This window comes from Hippichthys cyanospilos, chromosome 2, assembly GCF_059441005.1.
Source record: "Hippichthys cyanospilos isolate Australia breed blue-spotted pipefish chromosome 2, RoL_Hcya_1.0, whole genome shotgun sequence".
NCBI lineage: Eukaryota > Metazoa > Chordata > Actinopteri > Syngnathiformes > Syngnathidae > Hippichthys > Hippichthys cyanospilos.
Genome location: NC_142370.1, coordinates 7,355,443 through 7,372,355, shown reverse-complemented (window position 1 = coordinate 7,372,355; position 16,913 = coordinate 7,355,443). Strand labels below are relative to the sequence as shown.

Sequence of the window (16,913 nt, the reverse complement as noted above, 5' to 3'; positions counted from 1 at the left end):
TTATCTTCAAGTAACTGACACCCACACACGCAGAGTGAATTATGTGCAATTTATTGTAGTAATGTTAGTCGTATTATTTTGTGCAATGTATTAAAGTGTTAAAAAAATAACTGTCCTTTACCTAACATGCATGAAGGCATTTGTGGTTGCTCCACCCTAAGTGCATATATGGACGGACCTACATCTTTGTTCACACCAAATTTTAAATAGCAAAAACCTCCTGAGATGAAACGTGAACAGAATTTCTGAGCAACACAGGACATAACTTTGTACACCTGTATAGCTTTGCGTAAGAGCTTGAAAATGAAGATGACACAAACCGTGCTTGACCCTGCATGAATCAAGTCTGTATCTATTAGTTTTAGAATGAACTCATTGACGAAAAATTTGTTAGAAAGTTGTCATATTATAGAAAAAAATAGCAAATCGCCTCAATTGACTTCAATGGCTGAATTTACTGAATGACATGTTAGCAGTTTATCTAAATAGATTTAAAAATCTACATGATTTCAATGCTGTTGGTCAGTGAGTGCAAATGATTGTTTTCCTCCATTAGATATTTTGCCCACAATGATTACATTATAACACAACACCCAAAGATAAGATCCTAATTCACTTAGTTGGTTTAAAAAAAAAAAAAAGTCTACCTATGATAAGCAACACAGATCATTACAACAAGCAGAACATTTGTAGAAGTAACATGACGAACCAGTGCAAGCTACAGTACCTTGTGCCATTCGGAGAAATAAAGTTATTCAAACACATTTCAAACTTAATCAATTCTTGAGTAGATGGAGGGGGTACAATCATGTCCAGATCCCCAGTGATCGTTTATGTGCCATTTTAGTTTGTTGGTGTGTGTCATTAGATAGTTCTCATGTAGAATTTGTCCTGACACACCAAATTTATGGCAAAAACAAACAAAACAAAAAAGTCCAAGGCAATGATGTCAATTCTGTTCATTTTCTGCAACATCTGACTTGAACCCATTCAAATCCAGGGGCATTGGTTGTATGCTCACGGATTAAAAAAAACAAAAACACAGATGAGCAAGGGGCTGAAAAAAATCAAAAAGGCAACTTGGGCGATGGTGACACCTCCCAGGGTTTGCGTATTCTTTCCATTTGTGAGGGAGTGGCACTTAGGTTGCTTGCCTGTATGTCCACTTTCGTCACACCAGGCACCTCCTTGCCCTCTTGGACCAGTCGCATCACCTCGGAAAACGAAAGGGACTTTTCCTGTGACTCTTCAGACTTTTCTGTTGCTTGTTCTCGGCCGTGGCCGCAGGATGAAGCTGCCACGCTGGAAACAGATTTGGACCACACTTTATAGCCAGTGGAGTCCAAGGGCTCCACAAACCTAGGACAATAAAGACAAAAATGTCATAAAAAAGTCAAGAAAGTCAAAGCTTAATTGGAGTGTTTAATTAGAGCAGTCTGTGGGTACTGATGTGACGGACCGGCATTTAGCCGATGGAGCGCCCAACAATGAAAGCATTTAAAATGATTGACTAAGCTGAGGGAACAAAATACTAATTTGTCATTATAATTGTACCCTCATGGGTAACACCTTGCAACCTCACAAAGATAAATCTTGCAAGCTTCTGAGAATTGTTTACTAGGCAGGAAGCATGCATACATGCACCCAAAAACAATTAGCTAAATGGATGATTTCACAAACTAAAAGGCATACTTGCAAACACTGCTCAACACATTCATTGTACAGGCTCAAAGCAAGTTGCAATGTTTGGAATTAAATAGTAATAGATTTTGGAGGACGGACGTAACGTAAACTGAAGGATAATTGACCAACTATAATAGTTGGGGTAAATTTCCAAAAACGACGTCCCATTGACAACAGGAGTGGTTCACGTATTATGTGTAAATGACGGACCAGGATTGAAAAAAAAAAAACTACATAAAATGCCCACCTCTGCTCAGCAGTGCATGCTAGCTACAACGCTGATGGCCAAACATTGAATTTAGAACATTTAATTTAATTGCATGTAGACACGTTTTTTTAAAAAAAAAATTCCTTGCTATAGTATTTAGCATGCACATGGTAGTTGTGTTGACGTTCGAACGGTCTTGTCAAATAAACACGTGGAGCTTCCTACCTGTTATAAAAGAAGAGTTTTGCGTCAAGTATGTTCACTTCTTCCCCTGAGACACCGGTTTGTAATGTCAGAAGACCCTGCTGGAACCTTCGATCCGCTTCGAAGTTATAAGTGTCGAACCTCAAGAAAACGGACTCCATGCGAAAGCTGATTGTAGTTGCGTTTTAAGATACTTTAACTACAGTAAACATAGCAACAGCGGAAGATGTACGGCAATTCCGCTTGGACAAACTACGTGAGCAAACTACGAGAACAGTTGAGAAAAAAGAATTAATAATTGAGGGTCGCTGTATTCCTAAAAGCTAAACTGTCGTGTATTCAGCCACTGATCTAACGACCGAGTCTGCTATGTCAGTCTTGACTACTTTTGTCTGGTTGAGAAGTGAGAAACGCCTAGATAGCGGAAAAAGACGCATGCGCATTATGGCTCTAAGAAGTTTACGGCAGGTCTATTCAATCAAAATTTGCCGTCACTATCTAAATATTTGAATTTTTACGACAGGTAAAAATATATGCGTACTCATCTCATGCGAAATACTTCGTACAAGAGAACAATTGGCTGACAAATTATAATGAAATCATAATTTTGAATGCGCAATACAGGGTTAAGTGTTTACGGTAAACGCGCACGCCTTGCTGTTCAGTCATTACGGTAACGACACGGAAGTAGTCTTGCTCAGACATGGCGCTGTCCTGCTTGAAGCGCACCACCAATTTGTCTTTGGTTCGACTGTGGAGTGTCAGAACATGCCAAATTGCCAATGGACTTTACAGCCCATGCGTATGTCACCAGTCCAGGTGTGTTTGAAAATGACCAACGTTTTAAATGTTCTCCTTGCTTAACGTAGCTTTTTGTTTCCACCGGTTTGTTGACACTTCGACCCTGCAGAGTTTGACAGCTTGCAACTGTTCATCAGTTCATATTTGATCGTTTGAATTACTGTACTGGCTTATTCTTGAATACTGTTGCGTTTTTGATGACTGATTCTAACTTGTAGACTTTACTCATCGTCCGATGTGCGACGAGGGATTGGTCGCTATGTGACGTCCAGGCTGCAGTGGGCCAACAGCAAATATGAAGCCTTCCTTAAAAGAAGATTTCCACGCTTTTTTCTGCTCTACCATACTTTTGTGGAAGGTGAGGTCAAAAGGCTGAAGGTGGCAGCAAGTCACATATCTGCAGGACTTCAACTGACAATAATCAACCAATCAAGTCATCTTCAATTTTGCTGTCGCAAAACAGATGTTATGTGATACATTAGCCACCTTGCAATCATTACCTGTACTGTATATTATTCAATGATAGTTATTGAAGATGTGATAATTGCGCCCATCCATGTTTGCGCCTTTGCTGGAGTGCACCAGCATTTCCCCAAATATTCTTTGGAAAAGCTCATTTTGTCTGTAGGTGTGAATGTGGTAGGTTGTTTGGCTTATTTTGTCCTATGCATGGCTGGCGACCCGTTCAGAGTGTAGTTCCGTGAACGGCCCACGAGTCCGCCGAAATAGACCACAGCTTACCTGCGGCTCTCAAAAATGGCTGCAGAGCATGAGAATTTGCTGATTTTACCCTCATTCGATATTTTTTTTTGCCTCAAACAAATGAGGCTTCAAGCTTCTTTTCAGAGACGTCCAAGATGTCGGTAAGATCAAAACAAAGATGTCAAGAGAGGGAATCAAGTTCCAAGATTTGTCCTACAGGGAAATGGAGAAAATCCGACAGGTGAGTCAATGAAAATGGCTGCTTGCTCTCACTTTTTCTCAACGTAAACAAAAGAAATGCCTGCTCTGTCAGTGGCAACATTCAAATTCAAGTATCAGCTCTGTGACATGTGCGCTGTCATTTGTCTTTGTCAGTTTCGCCGCAACATGCTCAAAGGCGTCCCACTGCTGTTGATTTCTATTCCCCCCTTTGCCAACTACCTGGTTTTCCTCTTGATGTGAGTCCGCCTTCCAAGTGGCACAAGGTCCTTCAAACATTTGCCTGACTGAATTATTGTCCCCATCCCCAGGTACTTTTTCCCCCGCCAGGTGTTGATCCCGCATTTCTGGACTCCGAGGCAGCAGGTGGAGTTCCGCCAGCTGTACCATTCGCTCAGGGCGCGCCAGCACAGGCCCGTCCTGCAGGGCCTCCAGCATGCCGGTGGCCAGGTCAAAGATTCCCATCTGCGGAGTCGCCTCCACAGCTTGTGCTCTCAGGTATGTCCCATGGTCCACATTTTCAGCAACATTCTTCCATTTTTTTTTCCATGTCCATTAGTGGTCAAGGAGGCTGACAACTGATATTTAGTTGATATTCATTTTCAAAGTCATTCAATTCCAAAGAAATCTTTGAGGTACAGACCAATCAAATCGGAACAAGGTTAAATTGGTGAAACATGGCGCAGAAAACCAGAGGTTGAAATCTTGTTTAGTTTCTTTTTTTTTTTTTTCCTACGAATTTTTGGACGCTATAGCACAGGGAACCTCTATTTTGAGAAACGCACAACAAACTTTTGCAGCGGAGTGTTCAGTTTTATTTTGTTTTTCAAAATGAACCGACACTGCTTCCCTGTCTTCGATTTTGCTTATAGTGGCTGTGATATTTTTGTAAAATTTGCATTTTCACATGGTGGTCACTACCTATTGGCTCATAATTGCTCTGTAATTTTTTGCAGAATCCAGAAATTCCTTTCAATGTTTCTTTTTTTTTTCTCAAATTACAAAAAGAAAAAGTGGCAGCGTTATCCTGGCTTGTAGCAAAGGAAGACAGTTGTCCGGTCACCTGCAGAAAGGCACCGAAGACACACCAAAACACACACACACACAAATCTTGCCCTGGTCAACAATCCAAAAATATCAGTCGCTGTTACTTTACTGCCAACGGCTAAAAAACAAACAAAAAAACAAACTTCTGATGCAGACATGTTTGTCAAAAAACAAGCAAAACAAAGAAATGTTGTGTTTCTTCTTCACCTTCAGGTGCTAAATGGAACAAACCCCACAGTGTCAGAAATTCTTGCAGTGCGAAGCCTGTTTTCGGGGACTCCGCTGGGCATCAGCAAGCTAAGTGTGGAGCAAATGGTCAGTAAAAGTTGTCTCACTAGAGAAGAAAATTCCGTGAACAAAAATATCACATGACTGTATATACAAAGTAGTGCAAAAATGAAGAGGAAGAAAATGTCAAAATACTGCATAAGACTTACTCATAAGACTGGGTTTACACTCATGGGGCTGCATAGAACATATTATTGTAAAATAAAATTTTGGTAGTTGATTTCCACTTAGATAAAGAAATAAGATAAAAATTGTACTTACCTTAATTCTTTTTTTGGCAGCCCTTGAAATGAAGGGAGTAATCACAACACATGTTTTTGCTCATTTTTTTTCAAAACTTTTTTTAGAGAAACATCAGCCCCCTGCTCTTCCTGACGCCCCGCCTCCCCGGCTTCTTGATCGGCCGGCGGCTGAGCAGTCACGCCTTGGAGCTGCTCCAGCTGGATCGGGCCCTCGGCAAACTGGGCCCGCGGCAGCTTAGCGACTCCGAAATCAGGCAGGTGCGACCCTTGCGACCCCCCCCCCCCCCCCCAAGCTGGTGCGACGCCGCAGTGGACATTTTTTTGGCTTCGCTTTTAGGCCTGCTACATGAGGGGACTCAACTCGGATTGTCTGGCAGTCAACCAGTGCCGGGAGTGGTTGAACAGGTGGCTTCAGATCTCGTCCTCACTCAAAGGTGATCACAAGTTACGCCTGCATATTAGATCACCCCGCCGTGTGAATGAAATATAGCTTTGGCGCCATCTTGTGGTATCCAACGACTGCATTCATCCTTTCTAGCTTTACCTTTCAAAATAAATGGGCTACAGAAATGAAAAAAAAAGGGCATATTTTCCATCACAACCCAGGCTGAACTAAAAGTAAAAAAGGTTACTTGGCATTTTAAAAGTGGCTCCCAACATTTGTAAGCCTTTTAAGAAAAAAATGTTTTCTCCCGTCAGACTCGGACGTGTCTCTCCTTTTGCACTGCCTGGTGTTCCTCTCCGCCAACTACCCCAACAGCATCAGCCGCTTCTAACGGGAACCCCGGCACCCACCAATTCTCTGCAGCTGACAGCATATGTTATTTTTATAATAGGAAAGGCCATTTTGAAATGAGCTTTTCAGAATTGAAGCTTAAAAAAATAAGCTGACCCCAAAGCTTCCAAGTATGCAGCCTCCGTCAGTGTTTACTCCAACTATGTTGGGTGCAGTTTACTCATTTCACAGACTGAACGTCAGCGGGACGCTGGGGTTGCATCACTGCTTTCCTTATGTGAAAGTCTCGGCTTCTTGAAATTAAGGTGAAATGTCATTGGGTCAATTTGGATGTGATTGTTCAGACACATTCCGTTTGTTAGCATATGCAAATACAGTTGCATTCTTTCCTGTATTTTACCTCAGTGTGCACCCCTATTTTCTATGATATGTACTTCATTTGAGGAAACGATAGCAAAAAGTTGTAACAACACTGCAGTAGAATCCAAAGCAGACTGAAAAAAGTGATTACTTGCATGGTTATGGAAATAATTTAACTGCTGTTTGGCCTGGAGTGACGCCAACTAATTAGTATTGGCACTTTACAGGAATGTTTACTTTATGTTGAAATGATTTTCTTTTGTTTTTTTTTGGTGCCTTTTGTCATTGACTGATCACATTTGAAATTGGATTGTAGGCGTTTTTTTTTTTTGTATCATTCGCTCATGTTGGGTGATTTATTGCTGTGCCATGTTGAGATGAACGTGTCCCCAAAAATAAATAAAAATACTCCAAACCAATTTGGATGGAAAGGTTCTTTAATAAAAACAAACTGGTAACCAACAAGCTTTAAAAACAAAACTTGACAAATCCTAATGCAACAGCAAAGATATTCAAGATCCTCAACCATCAAGAAAAAGTGGACAGTGTTGAAATGCAAGTCGCACGGCGCCGAGTGTACCCAACCACAAACACTGGCGACCGCAAAAAGAGTTACGAGATTGTTCCGGGCGCTCCCAGAAGCAGGTGAAGCTTCCACGCACCAAGTGAGCGGCCCAGCGCGGGAACTCTGCCCTTGAACACCTCACATGACTTCGTAGCCGCTGCGAATGCCTCGCATCAAGACGCAGGCAAACACCACGCCCATCACCTGAAAGGGGGAACGCCCACACCACACAAAACCAATTGAATGTATCAACACCCGGCTGGCAACAGGATGCGCGTCGTGTCACCAGTTAATATTTACACTTGGATGTCATGTCGCCACGCCACAAAACATTCACTTTTTCCACATCCAGAAAAAATGGAAGGCTTGCTGGACTCACCTTCACTTTGAATTATGGTAACGCTCAATATAATCCATCAGTGAAGATACGTCGAGCAATTACAGTGGCTATTATTACCTACCTAACGTAGTAGACTCCAATTTTATAACAATTGTCAGTGAGCAGCTGTAAAATTTAAAGACGTGCTGCGAATCAATGGGATCCCTTTTTGGAATCTGTAACGGCCAATCAACTATTTTATTTATTAAACCTGTTGGTCCTATTATCTCAAGATATTTTTTTAGGAAGTTCACGCCAAAACATTTGAGGTGAATTCAAATATAAATCCATTCTTAGATAAGAGTTCAATCCCAAAGAACCGTTTGTTATTTCATTTAATGTGGTTGCAGCTGCCGTTGTTAAATTGCTCTAGTGATTAAAAAAAAAAAAAAAAGATGAGACCATTTCCCATTTTCTGCAAATTTTGGAATTGCTTCAATGACATAATTTGTGTTTGGCATTTGGGAGTTATTTATAGATTCATATATTTGACTCAAATATCATTTTGCAGCAGTCTCCAATGCTGTATTTTAATGATGACATTTTTTTTGGAACTGAGCGCTACATCAAAGTAAAAAAATTGAGATTTTGGGGTGGCCGGCATCCATGAAATGATCTTCATATTCCGAACTAAAAACAAAAGCAATTTGTTCTTATCTGATCTTAAAGATACAGTACATATAATTTAGTGTTATCCATTAAAAACACTATAAATTCCAGTAATATGCATATAAATGTGTTTTTATCACAACATTTTAAAAAAAAATTATATAATCATAGGTCTAGTAATCGCTAATTGGCTGTGGCTTCCTTGTTTGTGTCTGCGGAAGCCCAAGTGTGACTAATCAGCGTTGACATGTGTTTGCCCAGGTTTTGTAGATTTCGCACTATTGTGCACCGAAACAAATGGCGAATTGTATTTGTATTCTCTCTTTCCTTCTCTCCCTCTCTGGCTCGCTCTCACACTCGCTTGGTGTACGCTTCCAAAGTATGGCCTCTCTGACACTCTTTAGCGCGCGCAATTCAAAATCTCATTACCTTAGGTTTATACCGTTAAGTGGCGCAAACACACACCATTCACTTTATTTACTGCTTATTTTGACTCAGCATTGTACTGCAAACAGTTTAATTTTAATTGTATGTGCTGCTGCTTGTGCTTGCCCTGCTTTGAAAAGGTGAGCCGTACCTCGATAAAAGCCAGAACAAGAGCGGCGATGATCACCCACAGGATATTTTTCTTCAGCAACTCCTCAAGTACATTGCGACAACCCTAGAAGGAAACAAGAGGGCAAAGTTAGGCACCGCTCTACTTGGCTGGACGGTCTGAAAATACAGGAACTACTAATACTGTTTGTGTCACATCAAAACGTCAAAGCTAATGACGTATAGAGAGCGATACAAGATGGCAATAAGCCTGTTGCCATTCACACAACAGAGTAAATAGATCTAGTGGTTTGGACCCCGCCCAATCCCAAGTAAAACCAATGTGTAGTAGTTGCTGAGCAACATGGTGCTGTAGCCTGCAGTCAAATGTAAAATGTCTACGATGAGAAGAAAGGGACACACGCAAAAAGGTGATGTGTTGCCCCCCTCTCCAAAAAAAAAACAACAAAAAAACCCACTCGACTCATCTACTTATCTACTTCCTGACATTTAGTTGCCCAAGAAGCAGATTCCACACGGGGGCAAAAAGCACTCTCATCCACTTGACTTGACTGCCCCCTTTTGACTTTTACCTCCTGGTAGACTTTAGCAGCGTCGGTCATGGCGCCGATGCCGCAATTGGCCGACACGTTCAAGCAGCACGAGTCGGGCACGGAGTTCCCGTCGGGCTGGAAGTTCCGCCAGTCCGAGGAGCCGTTCATGCCGCAGCATTTCAACTGCAAGCGCAAAGGAGGCCGTGGTGAGCAAGGCGCGTCTGCTTGTCATGACGCGCCACGTCAAGGCAAACGCCGCCGCCGCCGCCGCTCACGTCTTTCTGAAGCGTGTCCACGCTGTCTTTGAATTCAGCCGAGCTGTTGCTATAGTGAGTGATCATGTCCGCCAGGCTGTCCTGGACCACGTCCGACACCTTGACGGGAGACAAAAAGGACAATTTGAGTTGTGCGTTTTTTTTATTAGACTTTTTTTATGGGACTTATGGGAAAAGTGGATTTGGACAGGGGTGCATCGGAAACGCTCAGCCTCCAAGATATGGTCGATGTCTCACCTTCTGTCTGAAGATGTACCCGGCGATGGCCGCCGCAATCTGAGCAAGGATGACCAATGAAAGAAGGATGGAAAACTGTGGGGGGGGGGGACATTAAAATTCTGGTGAAACACTACCGGAGAGGGTTTTTTGTTTTTTATTTCGGTGCAGTTTGGCGATGCGGACAAGCAGTTACCATGGTGACCATGCAGTAGTTCTCCTTCCAAGCACCGCAGCAGCCAAAGAAGGAAATGAAGAAAATGACCACGCCCACGGCGATAATGACGATGGGCGCGCCTGAGGCTGATGCGTCACTGATCATGACCGTTTGATGCAAGGACACCTGAACCAGGATGCCCACCACGATCAGCGCCAGGCCGCATAACTGCAAAGGGCAAAACATTGACCGAGTGATTTACTGAACATAAACACAAAATCCAACAAGATAAACACAGTCAGAAACAAATACAAAATAATTTAGTAAAATTACGTTTAAGAGGAGTAGGAAGAAGTACAAAACCTCAATCTAGACCTACCACCTTGTTTTCTATAAATTAAAAACCATGTTATCCAGTACACACACACACACACACGTATTGAACCTTTGGCATGACATGATTGTTTAAATGTGGCCACAATTAGCTGTAAACTTAATGCAAACACACTTGAATTTGCCACAAAAAAACAATACAACACGCACAAGGAATACACACACAAAGGAGGTTGATTGTGTGCACAGATTCCTTTTCATTAGTAGCTAATGCTTCTCGCTTCCCAAATAAATAGATAAGGGCCATATTTTTCGGACTATAAGCTTGGCTGAACCTGTGACTTGTCCTCAGGTGCAAATTTTTTCTCCTTCATGACAAATTTTTCTTTGGTACATTTGTATTAAAATGACAGCTATTCTACTAGATGACATAAGGTATATACTTAGCCTGTTAGCCTCATTTAGTCATTCTGACAGTTTTGCTTATCACACACAAGTCGGGTGTGATGTGTCAGCAAAAGGACAGCAAACAGATGGAAGGAAGTTGCAAGATTCTGTGGTAACCATTTCTCAGAGCGTTCCTGCGTCAGTGCGCGACTCATAAGATCTTTCGCAAACGTGATGGGAAATCGCTGGATCAAGTGAGGTCACCTCACTCCATGCTGGAAAGTCAATCTGTACAACGCACTGTGAGCAGGGCAGTTGACGCCGTTTGCTTTCACATCAAGCAAAACATAAGACGGCTTCTTCTATTGAAAATAATGTCGTAACAACGTCAGCTAACACGAGCTGCGGTTAGCTGCAACAGGCTCTGGCTGCTAACAGCCAAATGACTTCTTTTTGTAAATCTTATTTAACAGGCAGGTTCATTCTTTTTTATTAATTGACAAAGCAGCAGACAAGAATAGAAGAAATAGAAAATAAGTTTAATTATTTCATGACATATTGTAAACATAAGTGGCAAGAGGAACCATTTATTCTAATAAATTAAATATCAAATGAATTCAACTACCATTATTGCTGATATATGTCAGCTTTTCTAGAATGTTTTCGGTTTAGTTTTATAATAAGCATGAACTAGGAGGGGCCAAAAACTGCTTGCGGTTATGTATTTTGGAGATCTGAATATTTTCCAAAGTGTGGCTTATTGTCAAGCGAGTTAGTTTTAGCCCTCGCAAGCCCTCCCCCCCCCCCCCCCCCAAAAATGTCTGGATTATGGCTCGTGTCTTGGCAAACTACTCAGTCTGGTAGTACTTTTTTCCCGGTGACTTTGTGGTGGTCAAAGTCTTTTTGCGTCATCGCAAGCAATAAATTTAATACTCTTGAGGTCAAATAGGCATTCGCTGTAGTTTTAAACTCACTGGTGGTCTCCCCCCATCTCACCAAAATGTGTTCAGCCTCAGGAAAAATTAACGTCACACAATATTTACAATATTCATGTCTGTTCTACCGGTCCGTTCAGTCAGTCCTTGTGAGGCAGAAGCCCTGCAAAATCTTTTTTTTTTGTCTTTTATTATACCATCAAACACAATCTGACTAATTATTTTGTAGTTACACAAAGGCATAAAAAAGGCAAGACAAGGGAACAATATTAGTGAGAGAATAATTGAAAAAATAAAATTCAGAACACTACATATACATATATATATATATATATATATATATATATATATATATATATATATATATATATATAAATAATGGATGCAACAGCTTACTGGATTTAAATAACTATATTTGTAATTACTTCACAGTACTAATACTGCAATTACGAATGATACTACAACAAACATTCCTAGAGCTCAATAAAATGAACAGGCACACTAGTGCAAATTTAAAGCATAATGTTGCAAAATATTGGTACGACATATAATTTGTGGAACCCATCAATGGCATCAGATTGTGTGGCAAATTTAGACAAACGCAATGGCAAATATCATCCAGTCAAGCTGATCTGATTGGCGTAAATGTCGGCTTTTAGCCATTCACAGCATGCGGGCAAACACAGATGGGAGTTGTTGGCTGTAAGGCAACAAATGACACTGCACGTCATGTTGCCAGACATATTTCAGAGGCCTTGTGTTTTGTTCCTTTTGTTGAATAGCTCGCTAGCAATGTAAATATTTGATCGAGTGGAGTAGGCAGCTCATGGCTGCCGAAGGACAACAAAAGAGCCAACGGACTAGGAAAACGTGGCAAACAGGACATCAACCACTTAAAATAAGGATGAGGCATTATGTACGTCAGACATTATGTGCGTCAGTCATTTCTGTCACTGATGCATCATATATTAAGTGTCAGATGATTGCAAAAAAAAAGTCCGCTTCATCAATTTGCTCTGCGAAATTAAATCTCAAGCAAATTGTAAAGCTCCAAGCAAGTCCCAAATTATTGCGGTTCAAATCAAGTCAGTCGGGATTAGTGCCCACAAAATAGCAACCAAGTAATGACTCCGTTTAGGCAAGTCACAAATCAGCTTGTACCATTGCGTACGGTTGTCACACAAAGTAGTTAAAAGTGCTTTTCAATATTCTTGCCCCGTCGCGCCAAACACATCCAATAAAAGTCACCCAATCAGGCAAACAGCATTGACTGCAATTCAAATGTCTGGCCACCTAGTTGATCTGAACCAAGCATCATTTATTTTCACAAATCACGGAGAGCCGCAACCTAAGGATGAAAGAGCCAGATGTGGCTCCGGAGCCGCAGGTTGCCAACCCCTGCTTTAGACAAACGGAAATAACGCGTGATGTCAGATATGACCACTTCACTCCTATATTATTCAAATGACTGTGTATAGAGAATCAAATGCGCTTTGTCATTAACATCTTCCTCTTTCATGTTAAACTACAAAACTTGAAGCAGTTCTGTGTTGCTGGGGGGAGGAAGAGGGGGTAAAAAAAAAAAAAAAGTCACATGACGGCGTTGCACACTTTACAGTCTGGTCATAGGATTCACATTCCATCAAAAGCACTTGCTGTAAAGTGCTTAGCTCACACGCGCACGCGCGCACACACACACACACACACACACACACACACACATTTTTCAGATGAACTTGCCATGTATGCCTAATTTTTTTTTCTAACTCGTCACACTTTTTTGAGGACAGCTGGTCAGTCATGTAGTGGTGTACGTTTCATGGTGATTTCATTTCCTACGCAAAGTCACAGAGGTTCTTCTGAATCACAAGTGGGGCGAAGGGGGCCGATTCATTTTGACAACACTAGGGCTGATCTCAAATGTGCAAAAGAGCTATATTTGTATGTTAGCGCACTGCCCAGCCGTCATAATGCTTTTGGACAAAATCTCCAGCAGTAATGACAAACAATCCAAAAGATGTTCAGCGACTGGCTATTTCATCACAGATATACTTAGTTTTATTTTAACTCATACGAAGGGAGTTTGTTCTCACGAATTTCCCAAAACCCAGGAGAAATCCTGAGAATTGTCTACTCTGTACTCAAGTATGTAAGCAGCAGCGATTTTATCATGAAAACGTCCCTAAAGACATGTGCTGTTGACAGTTTTTTTTTTAATTTAAAAAGGACCAACAGCTTAACTCATTCACTGCCAGCCATTACAGACAATTTTGACAGTTTCAATACCTACAGAGTACTGTGTTAAATGATTATGATGCATCAAATCTACCAAATTAAAGAATAAACTCTATTCTTTCTGCCTTTTCCTCTTATTTTATAATAAGCAGGAGAAAAAAAAGGTCAGTTTACAAAATTCTTAAATTGTGTTGATTTGATGTGTAAAATTGGCATCGATGTTATCTACTGGTGGCTGTGCATCAGTAAAGCGGCTTCCAAGTTAGACATTTGCAATGGAGCACAATCAGATACTTTCCCACCCATCTCCACTGAAAAAAAATGTAACTGACGAGAATACTTGTCAATGGCAGCAAATTAGTTACAATCCGATGTAAAAAGTAATACAGAGCAATATTTCGAAATAGAGAGGTAGTTTTTGAAGACATTTTTAGAAAGTGCAGGAGGTAGTGAGATAATGGAACAAAGGAAAGTAGACAAAAATACAGGGTCAAGGTAAATGCCTCAGCGATAACAAGACAAAGTCCCAGTTAAAGGAAAATACATTTTGGACATAAACAGCCCCAAAATAGGCTTTCAGTCTTCAAATGAAAACTGTGACTGCGTTTTGTAAAAATGATCAAGATATAATTCGCTAAGCATGCTGGTGAGCTAATCATTTGAATCAGTTGTGTTGGTTGAAGGAAAACATTGAAAATTGTGGCCGGTGTGAATTGTGATTCTTGTGAGTCGCCTTCTATCGTTTGTCCGAAAGTTTGGACCTCATGCATATTCGTGAGCAAATGTGCATTGATCTGTTTGTTCTATGTAAGGGTTTTCATTTTTTAAGAGGTGTAGAAAGAAATATTCTTATTTATGTACTATAGGAAATGGATGGATGGATTGTATTGTAGAAATTTTGGCACTTCCTGCTCTCTTGCAGTTGCCATAATGATCAAGTGCTATTCACATGTAGCCTCCTGTTTCCTTTTGATACGCACATTCTACAAAGGTGGGGGGGGGGGGGGGGGGGGGGGTGTCTGTCAGTATTTAAATGTGTTCAATTTTCACTTTGATTATTTGGAATTTTAGCGTATAAAAATGAGCTAGCATGTTCTTTTGACTAAAACATATCACTACTGATATCAAAGCTTTGAGAAAGCCATACATTTTTGAGTGTTTTCCTTTGGGAGGTTTTGAAGCCAGATCCTAGTTTGAAACACAGGATTTGAAATATCTGCCAAGTATCTAAATGCATTAGGGGGAACAAATCCCTAATTCAAATTGTCGATCTTGCCTTGTTTTTATGTATTTGGTTAAAAAAAAAAAGTCTTGAGCAAATACACCCTGATAAACTACCAGCTCCTCTCATGTCTTGCTCTCTTTTCAATCTTTGATCTTTTATATATTGCGTCAATTTTCTCTCTGATCTTCCATATTGTGTCAATTTCCACTCTTTAATCTCTCATATTTTGACAGTTTTCCTTTTTTGTTTTGTGTCAAACTGCGACAATACGGAACTGGCACAGAAAATGACATATCCGAAGTGACGTAGAGGAAATGACACATTTGATGGAGCAAATGTTGGAGGTGATTTTACTTGGGATATTGGACGGTGCATTTCGATAACCAAATATTTGGGTTAGAAAAGGAGTAACCCAGGGGGGTCTTATTCTTGTTTTTAAAAACCGGAATCTGAGCACATTTGGGTTTTCACATGTTTACATGTCCTGGCCCAACCAGAATATTGCTCATATTCCACTTTTCAAACGGTTCTGAACGCTTAGTCACATCATGGGTTATCTTGCACGTGGGTTTAGTCACTGCAACATTTTTTTCAACCCAAAGCTTTTAACCCGTTATGATCAGATGTAAATCACATGAATTCTGATCACGTGATTGGACATTTTATTTCTTTCCCGAGCTGTAGTTACTTGAAAAGACGTGACTCACCCAAAATATGAAGTTGAAGAAGAAGAGCATGTATTTGACGCATTTCATTCCCCCCTCGAGTGTCATGGTTGAAGAGGATCAGCTTCCTGGATCAACAAACATAAGGGCGGAAAAAAAATAATATATTTTTTCAACCTTCTTCCTTAGATGGTAAAGGTGTGTGCAAGTGACGCAATTGTGAAGCAGCTGCTTCCCAAAGAAGAAGAACATCTGAGTCATTTCCCCGAACGCGCAAAAAGAACATTTGAGTTTGGAAAAGTTGAGGCATCCATTTCTAAGAGGACTCCCTTGAACAAGTGTTCTAAAGTGACTAAAAATAGCCCAACCTTGCATTTCGTAAGTATCCAAACAAAGTGGGCCGGGCAGAACCTCGCCTGCCTCGGACCGTTAACTCAACTAGAACCGCCGGAGACGACGACAAAGCCAGCTTTGTCCAGCGGCTAAACCACATCGAATAAAGCTTGTTAGGAGCCTTATTGAATTTCGTCTGGAGTTTTCCCTGTCAATTAAAAGTCCAAGACCTGTGAACGGAACGAGTCATTCATGATTAGCAACAACTTGGAAGCTTTTTTTTTAACAAATAGGGTGGACTAACGCGTCGCACTATACCAAAAAGAAGATGGAGGAGAAAACACATAAAATAGGAAACCTCTGCATAACAACGCCAGCGCCAGCTACAGCGTCACCTTGAAAGTGTATTTTTATGACCTACCTTTAAGAGGTGTATAAAATCCGTGGACGGAGGGCAAATAGTGAAAAGCGACGCGTTAAAGTTATGGAGAAGTTGCGTCGCTCCTTACTGTTTGCAAGTCCCGCCCCAACTGACGAAGAGGATGGTGGTGAAAATGATGATGATGGCGGTTACCCTCCTACAACCTCAAACTCACGTGACACCTTTATAGACTCCTCGTAAAATCAATTCTCGCCTGATTTAACGTTCAAGGCATATATTGTCGTTTCATCTTTTCGCAGTTATAATAAATCACCTGAATCAATCGTAAACTTTTGAATGTATAATCTATGTTGGCCCTTTTCTTTTTTCTACTTCATCAAAAGGGACTGTGTGAATCTGTCTCCTTTGTAGCTCGGCGTATTCTTTTTCGCAGTTTTTCATCTGCTGATAGATATTTGTGGCGATGGCATTGAAGTTAACATCGGATCGAAATCTATACTTGTATTGTTCCGACATTGATACAGAATTGATATTGATACCATTGATATCGGGATCGCTCTGTCCTCCACTAGTGGACGGACACTGCATATATGAGAACAAACTAATATTATAAAATCAATTTTTTGTACGCAGCCCCCG

General features: G+C 40.9%; 2 protein-coding genes and 1 long non-coding RNA gene across 3 annotated transcripts; 1 reads left to right on the top strand and 2 right to left on the bottom strand.

The window, feature by feature from the left end:
* Window positions 1-32: 32 nt before the first annotated feature.
* LOC148427076 (uncharacterized) lies at window positions 33-2,757 on the bottom strand. The gene is made up of 2 exons (XR_015864816.1): window positions 2,117-2,757; window positions 33-1,359 (listed from the first exon to the last, which is right to left on the bottom strand). It is a non-coding gene; the product is annotated as an uncharacterized LOC148427076 (long non-coding RNA).
* On the top strand, window positions 2,598-6,909 carry letmd1 (LETM1 domain containing 1). The gene is made up of 9 exons (XM_088408104.1): window positions 2,598-2,914; window positions 3,115-3,254; window positions 3,724-3,839; window positions 3,974-4,056; window positions 4,129-4,315; window positions 5,078-5,179; window positions 5,500-5,652; window positions 5,732-5,828; window positions 6,094-6,909. The coding sequence occupies exons 1-9, from the start codon at window positions 2,799-2,801 to the stop codon at window positions 6,168-6,170; spliced, it is 1,071 nt and encodes a 356-aa protein (XP_088264230.1). The 5' UTR covers window positions 2,598-2,798; the 3' UTR covers window positions 6,171-6,909.
* Window positions 6,910-16,479, bottom strand: cd63 (CD63 molecule). Its single transcript, XM_088408103.1, has 8 exons — window positions 16,314-16,479; window positions 15,602-15,687; window positions 9,819-10,007; window positions 9,644-9,718; window positions 9,407-9,505; window positions 9,171-9,314; window positions 8,621-8,704; window positions 6,910-7,259 (listed from the first exon to the last, which is right to left on the bottom strand). Exons 2-8 carry the CDS (start codon window positions 15,665-15,667, stop codon window positions 7,194-7,196), a joined length of 723 nt encoding a protein of 240 aa, XP_088264229.1. The 5' UTR covers window positions 15,668-15,687; window positions 16,314-16,479; the 3' UTR covers window positions 6,910-7,193.
* Between the last annotated feature and the right edge of the window lie 434 nt (window positions 16,480-16,913).

Bases quoted from the DNA above. Each gene is read 5' to 3' on its own strand.
- letmd1 (XM_088408104.1), top strand. From the start codon at position 2,799: ATGGCGCTGTCCTGCTTGAAGCGCACCACCAATTTGTCTTTGGTTCGA. The intron at 2,915-3,114 runs GTGTGTTTGAAA...TCTAACTTGTAG, and splicing joins TGCGTATGTCACCAGTCCAG to ACTTTACTCATCGTCCGATG. The intron at 4,057-4,128 runs GTGAGTCCGCCT...CCCCATCCCCAG, and splicing joins TACCTGGTTTTCCTCTTGAT to GTACTTTTTCCCCCGCCAGG.
- cd63 (XM_088408103.1), bottom strand. From the start codon at position 15,667: ATGACACTCGAGGGGGGAATGAAATGCGTCAAATACATGCTCTTCTTC. The intron at 10,008-15,601 runs GTGAGTCACGTC...TGCCCTTTGCAG, and splicing joins TCTTCAACTTCATATTTTGG to TTATGCGGCCTGGCGCTGAT. The intron at 9,719-9,818 runs GTAACTGCTTGT...CCCCCCCCACAG, and splicing joins ACTACTGCATGGTCACCATG to TTTTCCATCCTTCTTTCATT.